Source organism: Pseudophryne corroboree, chromosome 6, assembly GCF_028390025.1.
Source record: "Pseudophryne corroboree isolate aPseCor3 chromosome 6, aPseCor3.hap2, whole genome shotgun sequence".
In the NCBI taxonomy this organism is placed as follows: Eukaryota; Metazoa; Chordata; class Amphibia; order Anura; family Myobatrachidae; genus Pseudophryne; species Pseudophryne corroboree.
Genome location: NC_086449.1, coordinates 98025414 through 98047333, shown reverse-complemented (window position 1 = coordinate 98047333; position 21920 = coordinate 98025414). Strand labels below are relative to the sequence as shown.

Sequence of the window (21920 nt, the reverse complement as noted above, 5' to 3'; positions counted from 1 at the left end):
CAGAGGAGAGATGTGCAGTCACTGTACCATGAGCTCTGCTAGCTGCCAGAAGGGGAGAGCAGGCAGAGAAACACAGTGCAGGACTTCCAGGACATGAACATTAAGGCATTTGGGTGGGACCAATCACACAAATACAGACTGCAGACTTTGAGCCAGCCACAAGGAGGAGGGACCCACCTGCCTTCAGGCAAACAGTGGATCCCTTAGCAAATGGCCTCCCCCAAATGGTGCCTCCACCCTCCGTGCAACACACGTGTACCTCGCAATTAGTTTGTTCTTGATATCTTTTCTTTTTGCCAATGGACACGCCCCCATCAGATCACGCCTCTTGAGCTCAGGGCACCGAAGTAAACTTTTGCCATGAGCTCCATAAAGTCTAAAACCGGCCCTGTCTCCACTGCACCTGCCTGTAGGCAAGACAGAGTGCACAGTGGTCAGACGAGTTGCACTTGCACACCAGGTGGACTAACATTACAGTGACTGTTTATTTCACTTATGGGCCCTACACACTGGCCGACATCACTGCACGATATGAACGATCTTGTTCATTAATGAACGAGATAACATTCATATCGTGCAGTGTGGAGGCACCAGCGATGAACGATGCGCGGCCCCGCGCTCGTTCATCGCTGGTGCCATGTCGGCTGTGCATGCAGGCCAATATGGACGAGATCGTCCATATTTGCCTGCATGTCTACGGAGCCGGGTGACGGGGGGAGTGAAGAAACTTTACTCCCCACGTCACTGCCCCCCCGCCGCCGGGTCGCCCGTCGCCCGTATCGGCCGTTGGGCACCTCGGTGGCCAATCGCGTAATGTGTAGGGCCTATTACTTTGATGTTTTTTTACCATATAATTTCGACAAGTGCTGGCATTTGCTCTTTGCGGAGCCTTCCCAACTTGGGGTCATTTGGGCTGGATCATAATTTATTACAGTTGCAGACATTTGCAGATCAGTCCTTATTAAAAAGGATAATTAAACAGGTTTTGTGGCTTTTAATTTTATCTTCTCATTTATATTGAGGAAAATTGGCGATGACTGTTTCTAACTTATTTGTAACTATGTAGCATTTGTGTTTGATCACTGTATCAGTCTATGTTGTGATATTTGTTACTGTTAAGATTTCTCTCCTCTTTTTAACCTCAAACACCAGCAATTACTTCTTATGAGTGTCTATATAAGTGTTTTATTTATTTTCTGACTTAAATGATTATCTTTTTACCTAAGCTGAATTGCTTTTTATGTGTACCATTATTAAATAATTCCCTCTGTCCATGATATTTAACACTTCAGCTATTTGGGGTTAGCTACGTCAAAAATGTAAAATTTTATAATATACAAAGGCGGACATGGCAATAATACACAGTTCAACATTAACACAACAATGTAAAAGCAATTCAGGGAAAAAGAATTAGAGTAATATAGTCAGCAGAGGGAAATAAGGATTAATCACTTCACCAGGCAGTTAGCCATCCATCCAGCGGATGGTCACCTTACTGCTTGGGGGACAGACACACAAAGAAATCCCCCACAAAGAAACTTTCCTATTTTTAGCCGATCATGGTTTTAGTTATTACCCTCCTGGAAACAATCAATCACTAATTATTAAGTACTAGCTGTTCTACCTGTTCTTCTCACGGGAGTTTCTGGTTTTCACAGTTGTAAATATAAATGAGAGTTAAAAATTTGGTAAATCTATAGAGCTGTAAAATTGAGACGTCTTAATGTAAGTATATATTAATCCATGGTTCTTGGCGTTACCCGAGGAACACCCGTAGCAGATAAGGTAAAAAGTGACAGGACCATTTTTGTAGTTTATTAAATTCTACACACTAGAGGTCCATCCAAATTTTCATCCGATTGTCCATTTGAACATTATCGTTCACGCAACACAACCCACGCATCGGTAATGATGTCATTATCTCAAGCCCCTTTTTATCCTCTTAAGGGAGGTTTATTAAAATTCTGATTATGTAGTTTTCCTATTTCCCATCTGCCGAATACCTATGTTAATTTTAATCTTCCTAACATATTGGGAAGTAAGAGATTTAGGGGGTATTTCCAAGTTGATCGCAGCAGGAATTCTGTTAGCAGTTGGGTAAAACCATCTGCACAGTAGGGGGGGCAGATATAACATGTGCAGAGAGAGTTAGATTTGGGTGGGGTGTGTTCAAAATGAAATCTAAATTGCAGTGTAACAAGAAAGCAGCCAGTATTTACCCTGCACAGAAACAAAATAACCCACCCAAATCTTACTCTCTCTGCACATGTTATATCTGCCCCCCCTGCAGTGCACATGGTTTTGCCCAACTGCTAACAAAATTCCTGCTGCGATCAACTTGGACTTACCCCCTTAGTGATGAATCAGTGAGTGAGTGAGGGCTTTCGCATTTAGATAGATGATAGATAGATAGTATTGCAGAACATGTTTACAAATAGAACAACTCATTAGCTAATTGATGTTTGGTTATATAGGCTGCAGTGGAAGAAAGAAAAAACTCATTCCCTGACCGGGAATCAAACCCGGGCCGCGGCGGTGAGAGCGCCGAATCCTAACCACTAGACCACCAGGAAAAATACTATTTTGTGCTGCTATGTACATATACCTGCTGGTTTCACCAGAGGTCTATGCACAATATCACTGCAAACTAAAACCTGTCTGGAAGTATTTCTTATGAAATCCAGTGTACAATATAATTTAGTGGACAAAATCTGATGTTTCATCTACTCAGCAGTCACCTTGGGTGTGGTACGGTACGCCGGCGGCTAGGCTTCCGGCGACGAGCATACCGGCGCCGGAAGCCCGAACACCGGCATACCGACAGCGTGGCGAGAGCAAATGAGCCCCTTGCAGGCTCGCTGCGCTCGCCACGCTGCGGGCACAGTGGCGCGCTACGCTATTTATTCTCCCTCCAGGGGGGTCGTGGACCCCCACGAGGGAGAAACTGTCGGTATGCCGGCTGTCGGGATTCCGGCACCGGTATACTGTGCGCCGGGATCCCAACAGTCGGCAACTTGAAGACCACCCGTCACCTTAACTATCTAAAGTAATATCATTAGCATTAGTTTATGTCTGTAATGTAGCTCATTTGTATGTATGTTTCAGTTAAAATCCACCACAATATCTACAACAATCGGGGTAATACAGAGTTGATCGCAGCAGCAAATTTGTTGGCAGTTGGGCAAAACCATGTGCACAGCAGGGGGGGCAGATATAACATTTGCAGAGAGAGTTAGATTTGGGTGGGTTATTTTGTTACTGTGCAGGGTAAATAATGGCTGCTTTCTTTTTACACTGCAATTTAGATTTCATTTTGAACACACCCCACCCAAATTTAACTCTCTCTGCACATGTTATATCTGCCCCCCACTGCAGTGCAGATGGTTTTACCCAACTGCTAACAAATTTGCTGCTGTGATCAACTCTGAATTAGGCCCAATGTGCATTGCTGTGTGAGCATTTTGCTTCTTGGGGCATTGCACTGCATAGCTTGTATGCTACATTCAGTGTAAATACACAGACCGCATCTAATACTGTACAGTTGTTAATGTGACAACTGAACTAAACCTGCTAAGACTGGTTTTAAAAAAAATGAAAAGTTGTTTCTGCCCGGTTTCGAACCGGGGACCTTTCGCGTGTGAGGCGAACGTGATAACCACTACACTACAGAAACCTGCATGCACTGCTATTTAGTGTACAGAAAGGGATTCAGTATGGTATGCCGGCGGTCGGGCTCCCGGCGACCAGCATACCGGCGCCGGGAGCCCGACCGCCGGCTTACCGACAGTGTGGCGAGCGCAAATGAGCCCCTTGCGGGCTCGCTGCGCTCGCCACGCTATTTTATTCTCCCTCCAGGCGGGGCGTGGACCCCCACGAGGGAGAATAAGTATCGGTATGCCGGCTGTCGGCATACCGGCGCCGGTATACTGTGCGCCGGGATCCCGTCAGTCGGCATACTGAAGACCCCCCTACAGAAAGAAATGTCACTCTCTTGGTGTTTTAGTATTTCACATAAAAGCTGCTACGTTTGTAACAGAAAACTAGACTGTGCAACATGACATTTTTTTTCTTTCATTATCATTACAGTATTATGATTATTTTTATTATTGATTTAATGTAAAATAATGTATGAGCAAGAACTTGGGTTTAAGTTTGCCTCCAATTAACTTTAAAGCTTTCCTGAATGTTAATACCATTTAACAAATAAAGTGACCTTTTGCTAAAATGTAAAAAACAAAAAGTTAAGCGCCCAACGTGGGGCTCGAACCCACGACCCTGAGATTAAGAGTCTCATGCTCTACCGACTGAGCTAGCCGGGCTGTGTTCCCTGCACTTTAAAATTGTTTACTAGAATAGAAAAACCACTATGAGGAGTCTCATGGCTTGATTTGTATGTGACTTATCTATTGGAAATGGTGTCATGTGAGGACACACCAGCCACTACAAAAGCTTATGCAGAACTTGTCCACTAAGCATCAAGATTGCACAAGGCAACATGTAGGGAAGCATTGCAAGCCTCTGGTAGGGAATGATATGTCAGGGCACTTCTGGAGTAAGTGTTGGCTGCAACGCTGCAGTGAGAACTATAACCAAATGCACAGGGAAGGTCTGAGCTGTGCTATGATGCAACCAAACATAGGGGGTTACTCAGGTCACAGACCGCAATAACCCCGGTGGCGGTGCACATGCACATGTAACACCCTGCGCATGCGCAGCCACCTAATGCGATGTGCCGCAGCCGCTACGATCTACAAAAATGGCTGCGGACCTCCTGCATAAGTAGCCTAGCTGCGGCTGCAGGGGTCTTCCACAGGTGCTGCGACTGCAATTAAATTGCGGTTGCAGCTGCTGGGCAGGCCATTCTGCAAACTGAGTGGCCCTGCCCTGCGATGGGCAGCTCTTGCCCCGAACTTGCTGGGTTTGCAAACATAAATGATCAAGTCTGGAGTTACCGTCAGCGCGGTATATAGCTGTAATTACTCACACAAACTTATAGGGTAATAGGCCTGACACCTATGTATAGATGATTATTATTAGTATTATCCTGTTTTTACAAGAACAACACTGTGCGATCATAGAGCTTTATTCAGGTAAATCATTCCCAATGCAAATTGCAATTTAGTTTCCCTACCGCAGACACGCAGACTTAAACTAGAAAGACTTACTGCAGTTTATCTGTTAAACCATTTGTTCAAGATCTCTGGTATAGTTTCTACTATAAATCTCTTCCTGATGTTATGCATTCCTGGTGGATGTATACAGTATAGGCTTCCATGTATCCCAGATGTCTCAGTACACACGTGACTTTTCTTCTCTCATATCTACAACATTCATTCCTTATTTCACCATGGAGATATGGAAAGCATATAGATTAGCAGACACAACAGAAAAATGTTCTGACAGTTTTACAATGTTTAGCACCCAAAAGGTAAGTACAGGGGTGTGGCACAATTGGGGTGAGCGAATCATAAATAAAATACGAGTTTTGCTGAGCAGTTATCAGATATTAAATAAGTCAGAGTTCCTGGCTTGTAGAAAATAATTTCCTACTGATATGATTACGTAACTGTTCCTGAATCCAAGTGAGTAGAAATTACAGGTTTACAATCCACATTATCCCTGTTTGCATAAAGTAACCATGTGTTGAGCATCTGCTCAGAAGAGTTTTTTCTCACAAATAGCAAAGTATTTGTCATGGGAGCAGGTCATGTCATTCCATTCCCCATTGGTCCACAAGTAGACGCAGTCTTCTTTGCCTTGATCATTGGGCTCACCTTTCTTCCAGGCCCTGTAAGAGGAAGACATTGTTAGTCAATGCTAGTATATTTTTATTAACTTTTTATTTATATGGTGAAACAAAGTGTACATAGCTCTGTACATATTAGCCCTATGTCTGCAGAAGGACACAATGGCAGCTACTGAAAAGTTAGGAGATATGTATATCGGCATTTATTGAAGCCATATGTATGAATAATTACACAAAGGCTAGCTCTGGCCTTTGACCCGGAAGTCCTACTGCACATGCGCAGCTAGCGGCCTGTGCAAGCCGCAGGGTATCCCTCTCAGGGGAACTCTATGGAAAGAGGCACATAGGTTTCTACAGGCAACACCATCTATTGATGGCGTTGCCTATCTTGAACAAGCTCCAGAAACTTGATGCATATCAACTGTCCCAATTTTCGCGGGACAGACCTGTTTTTTTGGGACTGTCTCGTTGTCCCACCTGAGAGCTGCAGTGTCCCACGGTGTGTGTGTGTGTGTGTGTGCGTGGGAGGGGAATTGGGAGGCTCCTGTCACTCACTGCTCTGCTTAGAGCAGTGGTGAATAGGCTCTGTGTGTATATTCACGGAGACAAGAGGGACTAGAAGCATGGCCAGCAGCTCACAGAGTGCTGGCCATGCCCCCATAGTGACATACATGGGGGCGTGGCTCGCTTTATGCTGACCACACCCCTTTTTTTTGGATGGGCACAGCTACGACGAGCCGGTGTCCTGCTTACTTTCTACGGAAGTTGGGAGGTATGCATTGAGGACTGCAGTACCGGGCAGATCACTTTTATGCATGTTAAGAATACTGGAAACCTCCAAAAACTGCAGTTTCAGGAGGTCTGACTGTGTTTTGCAGTCCTCTAAACAGGATAGTAGATCCTGTGTACAGTCAGTCATAAAGGATGACAGAGAAGACTAAAGTAGGAATAACACAAGGATGGGGGAAAAGGACTCCCAAACCACTACTGGAGATCGGAGATCACAGAGTGCTCCTAGGCCTACAGCAGCAGCCTTTCCCCTCAGGACTGGCTTTAGATAACCAGATGCTCCTGGTTTTTGCCATAACAGAACGAACATTGAATCAACAGGAGGACACCATGGGGGGTGAGGGGGGGGGGGGGGTTGGGGGTCACGGGACATGGACAAAGAAACAAGGGAAAGTATCAACAAAATAAGAACAAAGTAAATACAAGCTGAACAGGGAAAACAGGATTCACAAGAATAATACTTATACAAAGACAGAAGGCCAGGTGCCAACAAAAGACACTTAATGGAACCTTTATAAGGTTCTTTTGAGGTAAGGCCTCCAAAAAGGATTATGTCATAATTTAAGTATTGAAGCTATTTAATATGAGGGACCTGCTGCATATATGAAGAGTTATCTCTGGTTGTCTCTTTGTTTTCAGTTGCATAAGCAGTCCCCATAGCTTTCTATTGAGACTGCAGTAATGGGCATGGGCCTAATTCAGACCTGATCTTGGATGTGCGAAAAAAACCACACATCTACTAGAGATGAGCGGGTTCGGTTTCTCTGAATCCGAACCCGCCCGAACTTCATGTTTTTTTTCACGGGTCCGAGCGACTCGGATCTTCCCGCCTTGCTCGGTTAACCCGAGCGCGCCCGAACGTCATCATGACGCTGTCGGATTCTCGCGAGGCTCGGATTCTATCGCGAGACTCGGATTCTATATAAGGAGCCGCGCGTCGCCGCCATTTTCACACGTGCATTGAGATTGATAGGGAGAGGACGTGGCTGGCGTCCTCTCCATTTAGATTAGGGTTGAGAGAGAGAGAGAGAGATTGACCTGAGGCTGTGATACTGTAGAAGAGAGTGCAGAGTTTAGTGACTGACGACCACAGTGACCACCAGACAGTGCAGTTGTTTGTTTTATTTAATATATCCGTTCTCTGCCTGAAAAAAACGATACACACAGTGACTCAGTCACATACCATATCTGTGTGCACTGCTCAGCCCAGTGTGCTGCATCAATGTATATATATATCTGACTGTGCTCAGCTCACACAGCTTATAATTGTGGGGGAGACTGGGGAGCACTGCAGTGCCAGTTATAGGTTATAGCAGGAGCCAGGAGTACATAATATTATATTAAAATTAAACAGTGCACACTTTTGCTGCAGGAGTGCCACTGCCAGTGTGACTAGTGACCAGTGACCTGACCACCAGTATATATAATATTAGTAGTATACTATCTCTTTATCAACCAGTCTATATTAGCAGCAGACACAGTACAGTGCGGTAGTTCACGGCTGTGGCTACCTCTGTGTCGGCACTCGGCAGCCCGTCCATAATTGTCTATACCACCTAACCGTGGTTTTTTTTTCTTTCTTTATACATACATACTAGTTACGAGTATACTATCTCTTTATCAACCAGTCTATATATTAGCAGCAGACACAGTACAGTGCGGTAGTTCACGGCTGTGGCTACCTCTGTGTCGGCACTCGGCAGCCCGTCCATAATTGTATATACCACCTAACCGTGTTTTTTTTTTTCTTTCTTTATACATACATACTAGTTACGAGTATACTATCTCTTTATCAACCAGTCTATATATTAGCAGCAGACACAGTACAGTGCGGTAGTTCACGGCTGTGGCTACCTCTGTGTCGGCACTCGGCAGCCCGTCCATAATTGTATATACCACCTAACCGTGGTTTTTTTTTCTTTCTTTATACATACATACTAGTTACGAGTATACTATCTCTTTATCAACCAGTCTATATTAGCAGCAGACACAGTACAGTGCGGTAGTTCACGGCTGTGGCTACCTCTGTGTCGGCACTCGGCAGCCCGTCCATAATTGTATATACCACCTAACCGTGGTTTTTTTTTCTTTCTTTATACATACATACTAGTTACGAGTATACTATCTCTTTATCAACCAGTCTATATATTAGCAGCAGACACAGTACAGTGCGGTAGTTCACGGCTGTGGCTACCTCTGTGTCGGCACTCGGCAGCCCGTCCATAATTGTATATACCACCTAACCGTGGTTTTTTTTTCTTTCTTTATACATACATACTAGTTACGAGTATACTATCTCTTTATCAACCAGTCTATATATTAGCAGCAGACACAGTACAGTGCGGTAGTTCACGGCTGTGGCTACCTCTGTGTCGGCACTCGGCAGCCCGTCCATAATTGTTTATACCACCTAACCGTGGTTTTTTTTTCTTTCTTTATACATACATACTAGTTACGAGTATACTATCTCTTTATCATCCAGTCTATATTAGCAGCAGACACAGTACAGTGCGGTAGTTCACGGCTGTGGCTACCTCTGTGTCGGCACTCGGCAGCCCGTCCATAATTGTATATACCACCTAACCGTGGTTTTTTTTTCTTTCTTTATACATACATACTAGTTACGAGTATACTATCTCTTTATCAACCAGTCTATATATTAGCAGCAGACACAGTACAGTGCGGTAGTTCACGGCTGTGGCTACCTCTGTGTCGGCACTCGGCAGCCCGTCCATAATTGTATATACCACCTAACCGTGGTTTTTTTTTCTTTCTTTATACATACATACTAGTTACGAGTATACTATCTCTTTATCAACCAGTCTATATATTAGCAGCAGACACAGTACAGTGCGGTAGTTCACGGCTGTGGCTACCTCTGTGTCGGCACTCGGCAGCCCGTCCATAATTGTATATACCACCTAACCGTGGTTTTTTTTTCTTTCTTTATACATACATACTAGTTACGAGTATACTATCTCTTTATCAACCAGTCTATATATTAGCAGCAGACACAGTACAGTGCGGTAGTTCACGGCTGTGGCTACCTCTGTGTCGGCACTCGGCAGCCCGTCCATAATTGTATATACCACCTAACCGTGGTTTTTTTTTCTTTCTTTATAGTCATACTAGTTACGAGTATACTATCTCTTTATCAACCAGTCTATATTAGCAGCAGACACAGTACAGTGCGGTAGTTCACGGCTGTGGCTACCTCTGTGTCGGCACTCGGCAGCCCGTCCATAATTGTATATACCACCTCACCGTGGTTTTTTTTTCTTTCTTTATACATACATACTAGTTACGAGTATACTATCTCTTTATCAACCAGTCTATATATTAGCAGCAGACACAGTACAGTGCGGTAGTTCACGGCTGTGGCTACCTCTGTGTCGGCACTAGGCAGGCAGTCCGTCCATAATTGTATACCACCTAACCGTGGTTTTTTTTTCTTTCTTCTTTATACATACATAGTTACATAGACATCTCTTTATCAACCAGTCTATATTAGCAGCAGACACAGTACAGTACGGTAGTTCACGGCTGTGGCTACCTCTGTGTCTGCACTCGGCAGGCAGTCCATAATTGTATACTAGTATCCATCTCCATTGTTTACCTGAGGTGCCTTTTAGTTGTGCCTATTAAAATATGGAGAACAAAAATGTTGAGGTTCCAAAATTAGGGAAAGATCAAGATCCACTTCCACCTCGTGCTGAAGCTGCTGCCACTAGTCATGGCCGAGACGATGAAATGCCAGCAACGTCGTCTGCCAAGGCCGATGCCCAATGTCATAGTACAGAGCATGTCAAATCCAAAACACCAAATATCAGAAAAAAAAGGACTCCAAAACCTAAAATAAAATTGTCGGAGGAGAAGCGTAAACTTGCCAATATGCCATTTACGACACGGAGTGGCAAGGAACGGCTGAGGCCCTGGCCTATGTTCATGGCTAGTGGTTCAGCTTCACATGAGGATGGAAGCACTCAGCCTCTCGCTAGAAAAATGAAAAGACTCAAGCTGGCAAAAGCAGCACAGCAAAGAACTGTGCATTCTTCGAAATCCCAAATCCACAAGGAGAGTCCAATTGTGTCGGTTGCGATGCCTGACCTTCCCAACACTGGACGTGAAGAGCATGCGACTTCCACCATTTGCACGCCCCCTGCAAGTGCTGGAAGGAGCACCCGCAGTCCAGTTCCTGATAGTCAGATTGAAGATGTCAGTGTTGAAGTACACCAGGATGAGGAGGATATGGGTGTTGCTGGCGCTGGGGAGGAAATTGACCAGGAGGATTCTGATGGTGAGGTGGTTTGTTTAAGTCAGGCACCCGGGGAGACACCTGTTGTCCGTGGGAGGAATATGGCCGTTGACATGCCAGGTGAAAATACCAAAAAAATCAGCTCTTCGGTGTGGAGGTATTTCACCAGAAATGCGGACAACAGGTGTCAAGCCGTGTGTTCCCTTTGTCAAGCTGTAATAAGTAGGGGTAAGGACGTTAACCACCTCGGAACATCCTCCCTTATACGTCACCTGCAGCGCATTCATAATAAGTCAGTGACAAGTTCAAAAACTTTGGGTGACAGCGGAAGCAGTCCACTGACCAGTAAATCCCTTCCTCTTGTAACCAAGCTCACGCAAACCACCCCACCAACTCCCTCAGTGTCAATTTCCTCCTTCCCCAGGAATGCCAATAGTCCTGCAGGCCATGTCACTGGCAATTCTGACGAGTCCTCTCCTGCCTGGGATTCCTCCGATGCATCCTTGCGTGTAACGCCTACTGCTGCTGGCGCTGCTGTTGTTGCCGCTGGGAGTCGATGGTCATCCCAGAGGGGAAGTCGTAAGCCCACTTGTACTACTTCCAGTAAGCAATTGACTGTTCAACAGTCCTTTGCGAGGAAGATGAAATATCACAGCAGTCATCCTACTGCAAAGCGGATAACTGAGGCCTTGACAACTATGTTGGTGTTAGACGTGCGTCCGGTATCCGCCGTTAGTTCACAGGGAACTAGACAATTTATTGAGGCAGTGTGCCCCCGTTACCAAATACCATCTAGGTTCCACTTCTCTAGGCAGGCGATACCGAGAATGTACACGGACGTCAGAAAAAGACTCACCAGTGTCCTAAAAAATGCAGTTGTACCCAATGTCCACTTAACCACGGACATGTGGACAAGTGGAGCAGGGCAGGGTCAGGACTATATGACTGTGACAGCCCACTGGGTAGATGTATGGACTCCCGCCGCAAGAACAGCAGCGGCGGCACCAGTAGCAGCATCTCGCAAACGCCAACTCTTTCCTAGGCAGGCTACGCTTTGTATCACCGCTTTCCAGAATACGCACACAGCTGAAAACCTCTTACGGCAACTGAGGAAGATCATCGCGGAATGGCTTACCCCAATTGGACTCTCCTGTGGATTTGTGGCATCGGACAACGCCAGCAATATTGTGTGTGCATTAAATATGGGCAAATTCCAGCACGTCCCATGTTTTGCACATACCTTGAATTTGGTGGTGCAGAATTTTTTAAAAAACGACAGGGGCGTGCAAGAGATGCTGTCGGTGGCCAGAAGAATTGCGGGACACTTTCGGCGTACAGGCACCACGTACAGAAGACTGGAGCACCACCAAAAACTACTGAACCTGCCCTGCCATCATCTGAAGCAAGAAGTGGTAACGAGGTGGAATTCAACCCTCTATATGCTTCAGAGGTTGGAGGAGCAGCAAAAGGCCATTCAAGCCTATACAATTGAGCACGATATAGTAGGTGGAATGCACCTGTCTCAAGCGCAGTGGAGAATGATTTCAACGTTGTGCAAGGTTCTGATGCCCTTTGAACTTGCCACACGTGAAGTCAGTTCAGACACTGCCAGCCTGAGTCAGGTCATTCCCCTCATCAGGCTTTTGCAGAAGAAGCTGGAGACATTGAAGGAGGAGCTAACACGGAGCGATTCCGCTAGGCATGTGGGACTTGTGGATGGAGCCCTTAATTCGCTTAACAAGGATTCACGGGTGGTCAATCTGTTAAAATCAGAGCACTACATTTTGGCCACCGTGCTCGATCCTAGATTTAAAGCCTACCTTGGATCTCTCTTTCCGGCAGACACAAGTCTGCTGGGGTTGAAAGACCTGCTGGTGACAAAATTGTCAAGTCAAGCGGAACGCGACCTGTCAACATCTCCTCCTTCACATTCTCCCGCAACTGGGGGTGCGAGGAAAAGGCTCAGAATTCCGAGCCCACCCGCTGGCGGTGATGCAGGGCAGTCTGGAGCGACTGCTGATGCTGACATCTGGTCCGGACTGAAGGACCTGACAACGATTACGGACATGTCGTCTACTGTCACTGCATATGATTCTCTCAACATTGATAGAATGGTGGAGGATTATATGAGTGACCGCATCCAAGTAGGCACGTCACACAGTCCGTACTTATACTGGCAGGAAAAAGAGGCAATTTGGAGGCCCTTGCACAAACTGGCTTTATTCTACCTAAGTTGCCCTCCCACAAGTGTGTACTCCGAAAGAGTGTTTAGTGCCGCCGCTCACCTTGTCAGCAATCGGTGTACGAGGTTACATCCAGAAAATGTGGAGAAGATGATGTTCATTAAAATGAATTATAATCAATTCCTCCGCGGAGACATTGACCAGCAGCAATTGCCTCCACAAAGTACACAGGGAGCTGAGATGGTGGATTCCAGTGGGGACGAATTGATAATCTGTGAGGAGGGGGATGTACACGGTGATATATCGGAGGGTGATGATGAGGTGGACATCTTGCCTCTGTAGAGCCAGTTTGTGCAAGGAGAGATTAATTGCTTCTTTTTTGGGGGGGGTCCAAACCAACCCGTCATATCAGTCACAGTCGTGTGGCAGACCCTGTCACTGAAATGATGGGTTGGTTAAAGTGTGCATGTCCTGTTTTGTTTATACAACATAAGGGTGGGTGGGAGGGCCCAAGGACAATTCCATCTTGCACCTCTTTTTTCTTTTCTTTTTCTTTGCATCATGTGCTGATTGGGGAGGGTTTTTTGGAAGGGACATCCTGCGTGACACTGCAGTGCCACTCCTAAATGGGCCCGGTGTTTGTGTCGGCCACTAGGGTCGCTAATCTTACTCACACAGTCAGCTACCTCATTGCGCCTCTTTTTTTCTTTGCGTCATGTGCTGTTTGGGGAGGGTTTTTTGGAAGGGACATCCTGCGTGACACTGCAGTGCCACTCCTAGATGGGCCCGGTGTTTGTGTCGGCCACTAGGGTCGCTAATCTTACTCACACAGCTACCTCATTGCGCCTCTTTTTTTCTTTGCGTCATGTGCTGTTTGGGGAGGGTTTTTTGGAAGGGACATCCTGCGTGACACTGCAGTGCCACTCCTAGATGGGCCCGGTGTTTGTGTCGGCCACTAGGGTCGCTAATCTTACTCACACAGCTACCTCATTGCGCCTCTTTTTTTCTTTGCGTCATGTGCTGTTTGGGGAGGGTTTTTTGGAAGGGCCATCCTGCGTGACACTGCAGTGCCACTCCTAGATGGGCCCGGTGTTTGTGTCGGCCACTAGGGTCGCTAATCTTACTCACACAGCTACCTCATTGCGCCTCTTTTTTTCTTTGCGTCATGTGCTGTTTGGGGAGGGTTTTTTGGAAGGGACATCCTGCGTGACACTGCAGTGCCACTCCTAGATGGGCCCGGTGTTTGTGTCGGCCACTAGGGTCGCTAATCTTACTCACACAGCTACCTCATTGCGCCTCTTTTTTTCTTTGCGTCATGTGCTGTTTGGGGAGGGTTTTTTGGAAGGGCCATCCTGCGTGACACTGCAGTGCCACTCCTAGATGGGCCCGGTGTTTGTGTCGGCCACTAGGGTCGCTAATCTTACTCACACAGCTACCTCATTGCGCCTCTTTTTTTCTTTGCGTCATGTGCTGTTTGGGGAGGGTTTTTTGGAAGGGACATCCTGCGTGACACTGCAGTGCCACTCCTAGATGGGCCCGGTGTTTGTGTCGGCCACTAGGGTCGCTTATCTTACTCACACAGCGACCTCGGTGCAAATTTTAGGACTAAAAATAATATTGTGAGGTGTGAGGTATTCAGAATAGACTGAAAATGAGTGTAAATTATGGTTTTTGAGGTTAATAATACTTTGGGATCAAAATGACCCCCAAATTCTATGATTTAAGCTGTTTTTTAGTGTTTTTTGAAAAAAACACCCGAATCCAAAACACACCCGAATCCGACAAAAAAAATTCGGTGAGGTTTTGCCAAAACGCGTTCGAACCCAAAACACGGCCGCGGAACCGAACCCAAAACCAAAACACAAAACCCGAAAAATTTCAGGCGCTCATCTCTAACATCTACGATCAAAATCTCTGACATGCGGGGGAACGTCCGGCACAGGGAAAATCCGCCCCACAGGCCGGGTCCTGCACCCCCGAGACATACGAAAACATCACACAGCAGCGATGCTTTCACACCTGACGAGTAGCTCTCTGCCTATGCAGCCTAGTTGTGAAGGCAGACCGCTAGCCGCAATGTTTTTGGCCGCAGCGGCTGCGTGTGACGTCACGCAGCCACCGCAACCCACCCCAACAATGATCCGGATACGCCTCTGTTGCCCGCACCATGCCCCTGCAATGCCGTCCCAACACCGTTGACACGCCCCGACCACCCCACAACTGCCTCTGCCTGCCATCGCATCTCACTGTGCAGCTTCTGCACGTGTGCACACTGCACTGGCCTTCAGCCTGCGTACTCTGCCACTGCAGCGACCAGCTCTCAATTAGGCCCCAATTTACAAAGCTTCCAAAAGATTTTAAGCCCTTGGCTCCAGTAGCTAACACCATCGATAGAAGCCTATAGGCTACATTGGTGGTTCTCACACTCAGTGGCACTGATTGGTACTAATTACACGGGCCCAAGACTCTTGGAGGGGCCCTGCAGGGGCCTAGAGTGCCCCCCTGTCTCACCTGTCAGGCTGCAGCCTCTCTTCCAAGTCCAGCACACATCAGTGTGCTAGGCTGCAGTGGGTCCAGGGAGGCTGCTACGGCTGAGTGGTTAATGATCACATTGATTGTGCCCCCTCCTAAACCTGTCCCTGGCTGAGGGACACATTGCGGGATAAACAATACTTTTATCAAGGTTTGTTTTTTGTAAAAAGGAGCGTGACCACACCTCTGTGATTAGGTAATGCCCCCTGCATTACTGGGGCCCAGGCAGGCTCTCTACAGCCCTGCTCACACTCTGTCCTCGAGACCCCAAACAGTTCATGTTTTCCAGGTCACCATGCAGGTGCACATGTATTCATTACTCACTGACACATTTTTAAAAATACATACAAAGTGGAAGTTGAGCAGCTTCCCCTGTGTGTGCATTTGTGAAAGGCATCAGAATCAGAATCAGCTTTATTGGCCAGGTATACTTGCGTATACTAGGAATTAGTCTTCGGTTTGCTATACAACAGCCAAGTAGGTAACAGGTAAGCAGGTGTGTGTGTGTGTGGGGGGGGGGTACGTAAAGTTACACAGATAGGTATACCGTAGGGACACAAGTTAGTTACATGTACGTCTAGTCAGTCAATGTTCAGGAGTTCAGCAGGTGGACCGCTTGGGGAAAGAAACTTTTGAGGCTTCTGGTGGATCTGACGGGGACAGCCCTGTAACGCCTGCCTGAAGGAAGCAAGTTAAACATGGTGTGGCCGGGGTGTAGCTGATCTTTTACTATCTTCATTGCCCGCTTTTTAGCTCTGGACAAGTACAGGTCCTGGACTGAGGAAAGGTCGGCCCCGATGATCTTCTCTGCGGTTCTGACCACCTTTTGGAGCCTGCATCTGTCCCTCGCGCTGGTGGAGCTGTACCATACGAGTATCGAGGAGCACAGTACCGACTCCACAATCGCGGAGTAGAAGAGGAGCAGAAGCTTCTGTGGATGTTGAACTTCCTTAGTTGCCTGAGGAAGAACAACCTCTGCTGCGCTTTCCCAACAGTGGCCTCAGCGTTGGACCCCCATTTAAGGTCCCTGGAGATTGTGGTCCCTAGAAACTTGAAGGAGTCCACTAGCGATACCACACTGTCAGCAATCGTTAGTGGAGGTGCACTAGATGACTTCTTCCTGAAGTCCACTATCATCTCGACAGTTTTGAGGGGGTTGAGCTCAAGGTTGTTGTGGATGCACCACTGGGCCAGCCGGTCTACTTCCCGTCTATAGGCCGATTCGTCCCCATCCTTGATGAGGCCGATGACGGTGGTGTCATCGGCGAATTTGATGATCCTTACTGATTGCGCCTCTGAGGTACAGTCATTTGTGTACAGGGAGAAGAGCAGGGGTGAGAGGACACAGCCCTGAGGGGCCCCTGTACTAATGGACCGCGCTTGAGAGGTGAATTCCCCCGCTTTCACCACCTGTGTCCTATCTTTTTAGGAAGTCTATTATCCAGGAACAGGTAGCTTCTGGGACCCCTAGGCGAAGTAATTTGGGGTGGAGGATGCTGGGGACGATTGTATTGAAGGCCGAGCTGAAATCGACAAACAGGACCCTCGCGTAGGTACCGGGAATGTCTAGGTGCTGTAGAATGTAGTGCAGGCCCAGGTTGACTGCATCCTCGACACACCGATTCGAGCGATAGGCGAACTGCAGGGGGTCCAGTCACAGTTTTCAGGTGATTCAAAACCAGACGCTCGAACGTTTTCATGACCACAGACGTCAGTGCTATCGGCCTGTAGTCGTTCAGGTTCGTGATAGTGGGTTTCTTGGGGACCGGGACTATAGTAGACCTTTTGAGGCAGGAAGGGACTTTCTGTAGCTCCAGCGATTTATTGAAGATCTTGGTGAATATGGGGGCGAGCTGACCTGCACATGCTCTTAGGGCAGATGGTGACACTCCGTCAGGACCCGGAGCTTTCCTGGTTTTGGCCCTTTTAAACAATGCCTCCACCTCTTCTTGGGTGACTTGCAGTGCCTGGGGTTGGCCGTCGGTGTTCGGGGCATCGTAGAGGTGATTGTTTGGGTTGCAGGGGACTTCTTGTATGGGATCAACATTTGGGAGGCATGCTGGTTCCTGCAGTGTTACTTGGAGATCCCAAAGGTGGCTCCTAGGTAAGCTTGCCCTTAGTTTAAATATATTTCTGTATGGGCCTTTATCATGAGGCCTTACAATAGACAATAATATGGCCCTAAGTGGGCACTGGTATCATGCAGTGTAGGGATTGCCAATAATCAGAGAAGCAGTAAAGGGGCTCAGCAGCTTACCATGTATTTGTAAATATATGCAACAAATATCTCTGAATTTCTATTACCATATACAGTAGCTCTCAAGTATTGTTGCAAGTACTATTTAGTGTGCAGGGGATACCAAGGGAAAAAAGCACCACCCTTTCTGTTTACATTTTAAAGAGTCCACAGGTGGTGCTAATTATTTCATTGGGATTCTGTGAGGAGACCTAGAAAACATGAAGTGTATGGGGTCCTGAGGATCGAGTTTGAGAACCAATGGGCTACATTTTTCCACGTTTACATAATAAACACCAATAGGGAAATAAAATGGCATAGTTATATATTTCTCTCTAGAATCACACCTTTGGATCCCCTTTTCATGTGAATATTAGTCCTGCTTTATACATAATTTGTAATTGCTAAAGGTTATTTCTGGCTACAGCTAAACAGCCCACCTGCCCACATGCTGCCCCAGACAGTGGTTTCCTCTATGCACAGAAGACCACTGAGTTACAGACTTAATCATGCTCAGAAATTTTCCAGTAGATCAGCTGATGAGGAAACAGCATTTCTCTGTTTACAGAAAACTTACTTGTATGAAGATGTGTAGTTTGTTCCATCAAGCCATTCCCACTTCCCCTCTTCCTTTATGTCATTCAACCCAATCCAGAAGGGTATGTTCTTTGTTTTAGCGCTGACAAAGTTCTGTGGGAACCGGCAAATAAGAGAAATAACTGTCTATAGACAACATTGGATATAAACCACGACCAACAACATCACAACCAAATGTAGCCTCCCACGTGCTGTCTACTGATCCAGCTCTAAGGTGCACTACACACTGGTAAATATTTAAGGACGATATCGGTAAAAAATGAATGCTATAACGTTCATATCATTCAGTGTGGAGGCACCATCGATGAACGATGCGTGTCCCCGCAGTCGTTCATCGTTGGCCTATCTTCATTTATCATTGCAAGCCAATTTGGACGATATCGTTGTATGCGATGTGCAATATGCTCAAATCGTTCATACAAATCGTTCAGTGTGTATGCTCAAAACCATTACTAAAAACGACCTGAAAAATCATTCATCGCTCATATCCTTCAGCGTGCAAATCGCTCAAATCTCTGTTTGTTGGGCCCTTAAGGAGCTCATATTACCAGATAACTTATAGACAGGGGTGGCCAACCAGTCGGAGGCAAAGAGCCAGAAAATATCCATAGGCAAGTGCAAGAGCCACTATCATGCGCGCGCCGAAGGCGCGCGTGCAAAAATGGGGGCGTGGCCTAGTTGTCACAAAGCCAAGCCCCATTTTTGTGCACACACCTTTCGGTATGATCTTTGTAGGAGTGTGACCTTGTGTCATTACCCTGTTTAGTCATGTCGTACAGTGCCACATACATATAAAAATGCCAAAAAATGGGTGCCACTACAGTGCCAGATAAATATATGCCCCCAGTGCCACATACATATACGCCCCCAGTGCCAGATATGCCCTTACAGTGCCAGATATGCCCCCACAGTGCCAGATATGCCCCCGATGCAGATACACATGTCCCCACAGTGCCTCCCACAGTGCCAGATATGCCCCCACAGTGCCATATATGCCCCCGATGCAGATACACATGTCCCCACAGTGCCTCCAACAGTGCCAGATATGCCCCCAGTGCCAGATATGCCCACACAGTGCCAGATATCCCCCAGTGCCAGATATGCCCCCAGTGCAGATACACATGCCCATACAGTGCCATATATGCCCACACAGTGCCAGATATGCCCACACAGTGCCAGATATGCCCCAGTGCAGATACACATGCCCATACAGTGCCAGATATGCCCACACAGTGCCAGATATGCCCCAGTGCAGGTACACATGCCCCCAGAGTGCCAGATATGCCCACACAGTGCCAGATATGCCCCAGTGCAGATATGCCCCAGTGCAGATACACATGCCCATACAGTGCCAGATATGCCCACACAGTGCCAGATATGCCCCAGTGCAGGTACACATGCCCCCACAGTGCCAGATATGCCCCCAGTGCAGGTACACATGCCCCCACAGTACCTCATATGCCCCCAGTGCAGATACACATGCACATACAGTGCTAGAAATGCCCACACAGTGCAATATATGCCCCAGTGCAGGTACACATGCCCCCACAGTGCCAGATATGCCCCAGTGCAGATACACATGCCCATACAGTGCCAGATATGCCCCCAGAGTGCCAGATATGCCCCAGTGCAGGTACACATGCCCCCAGAGTGCCAGATATGCCCACACAGTGCCAGATATGCCCCAGTGCAGATATGCCCCAGTGCAGATACACATGCCCATACAGTGCCAGATATGCCCACACAGTGCCAGATATGCCCACACAGTGCCAGATATGCCCCAGTGCAGGTACACATGCCCCCACAGTGCCAGATATGCCCCCAGTGCAGGTACACATGCCCCCACAGTACCTCATATGCCCCCAGTGCAGATACACATGCACATACAGTGCTAGAAATGCCCACACAGTGCCATATATGCCCCAGTGCAGGTACACATGCCCCCACAGTGCCAGATATGCCCACAGTGCCTCATATGCCCCCAGTGCAGATACACATGCCCCCACAGTGCCTCATATGCCCCCACAGTGCAGATGCACATGCCCCCAGTGCTGATACATATGCCGCCACAGTGCCTCACTCCCCCCCTTCCCCCACAAAAAAACCAAAGTGCTGCTTACCGCGCTGCTGTGAGGGGAAGGAGAGCGTAGCGTGCGCCTCTCCTACCCCTCCGTCTCCGGCGGCGCTGTGTATCTTCAATTCGGCGCCGGCCCGTGAGCCAATCAGAGCTTGCAGACCGGCAGCCAATCAGGAGCCTTAGCTGCCGGTCCGCGAGCTCTGATTGGCTCACGGACCTCCGCAGAATTGAAAATACACACCGCCGCTGGAGACCTGCTGCTGCGAGTCTGGTGTGTCGGGCAGCGGTGGCCGGGAGCGCATCGAGCCGCATGCGGAGGATGATAGAGCCGCGGGTTGGCGACCGCTGTTATAGACCACCTGGGACCTTCTGAGTGGGTTTTAATTGTTCCGCTCATTTTAGGGCTTTGGGGGTCATTCCGAGTTGTTCGCTCGCAAGCTGCTTTTAGCAGCTTTGCACACGCTAAGCCGCCGCCTACTGGGTGTGAATCTTAGCTTCTCAAAATTGCGAACGAAAGATTCGCAATATTGCGAAAAGACTTCTCTGTGCAGTTTCTGAGTAGCTCGAGACTTACTCTGCCAGTGCGATCAGTTCAGTACTTGTCGTTCCTGGTTTGACGTCACAAACACACCCAGCGTTCGGCCAGACACTCCTCCGTTTCTCCAGCCACTCCCGCGTTTTTCCCTGAAACGGTAGCGTTTTTTCACACACTCCCATAAAACGGCCAGTTTCCGCCCAGAAGCACCCACTTCCTGTCAATCACATTACGATCACCAGAACGAAGAAAAAACCTTGTAATGCCGTGAGTAAAATACCTAACTGCATAGCAAATTTACTTGGCGCAGTCGCAGTGCGAACATTGCGCATGCGCAGTTAGCGGAAAAACGCTGCGATGCGAAGAAAATTACCGAGCGAACAACTCGGAATGACCCCCTTTGTACGCAGTGATCTTTGTTTTATTGTGCAATATTGCTTTAACGTCTAATAAACAATTATAAAATCTATGTCAATATATAGTGGGGAAAAAAACATTTTAAATAACACATTTTTCACATGATTCTTTCCTCATCTTCTGTCAGAAATGTATTAATTGTATGAAATATACCCATTGTTTTATTCTAAAACTTTACAAGTGATAACAAATATGTACTTTGCTGGCCCTTTAGTTAATGCTCCAAGCCATTATAAAAGTTACAGAAGACCATGTTTGCTTTCTTTTAATTTACTTTAACAACCTTAATGCAAAGAAAACAAACAAACAAAATGCTTTTACTAATACCCCTTTCACACATAAAATGAAATTACCGGGTGAAGAAGTTCTACCAAGTAATTTCATGAAACACACGGGTCCTTTTTCTGTGTGAAAGGGTCACTCGGGTTGAAATTCCCGGGACTTTGACCCTGGAATTTCGACCCGAGTTGACCCTCTCACACAGACAAAATACCCATGTTGATCTGCAAATTACCGGGTTGAAATTCTCGACCCGGTAATCTGATTGTCTGTG

General features: G+C 47.1%; 1 protein-coding gene and 3 non-coding genes across 7 annotated transcripts in view; all 4 read right to left on the bottom strand.

Annotated features, from left to right (window-relative positions):
• Positions 1 to 2501: 2501 nt before the first annotated feature.
• TRNAE-CUC (transfer RNA glutamic acid (anticodon CUC)) lies at positions 2502 to 2573 on the bottom strand. Its single transcript has one exon. It is a non-coding gene; the product is annotated as a tRNA-Glu (tRNA).
• Positions 2574 to 3600: 1027 nt separating this feature from the next.
• On the bottom strand, positions 3601 to 3673 carry TRNAV-CAC (transfer RNA valine (anticodon CAC)). The gene has a single exon. It is a non-coding gene; the product is annotated as a tRNA-Val (tRNA).
• Positions 3674 to 4246: 573 nt separating this feature from the next.
• TRNAK-CUU (transfer RNA lysine (anticodon CUU)) lies at positions 4247 to 4319 on the bottom strand. Its single transcript has one exon. It is a non-coding gene; the product is annotated as a tRNA-Lys (tRNA).
• Positions 4320 to 5067: 748 nt separating this feature from the next.
• The window catches only part of LOC134936467 (hepatic lectin-like), an 80760-nt gene continuing 63907 nt past the window's right edge, over positions 5068 to 21920 (bottom strand). For all 4 annotated transcript variants that reach the window (XM_063931507.1, XM_063931505.1, XM_063931506.1 and 1 more), the window contains 2 exons: positions 18319 to 18431; positions 5068 to 5788 (listed from right to left, as the gene is read on the bottom strand). In XM_063931507.1, coding sequence (XP_063787577.1) covers positions 5656 to 5788; positions 18319 to 18431 — 246 coding nt within the window. In that variant the 3' untranslated portion in view covers positions 5068 to 5655. The remainder of the gene's footprint in view (positions 5789 to 18318; positions 18432 to 21920) is intronic.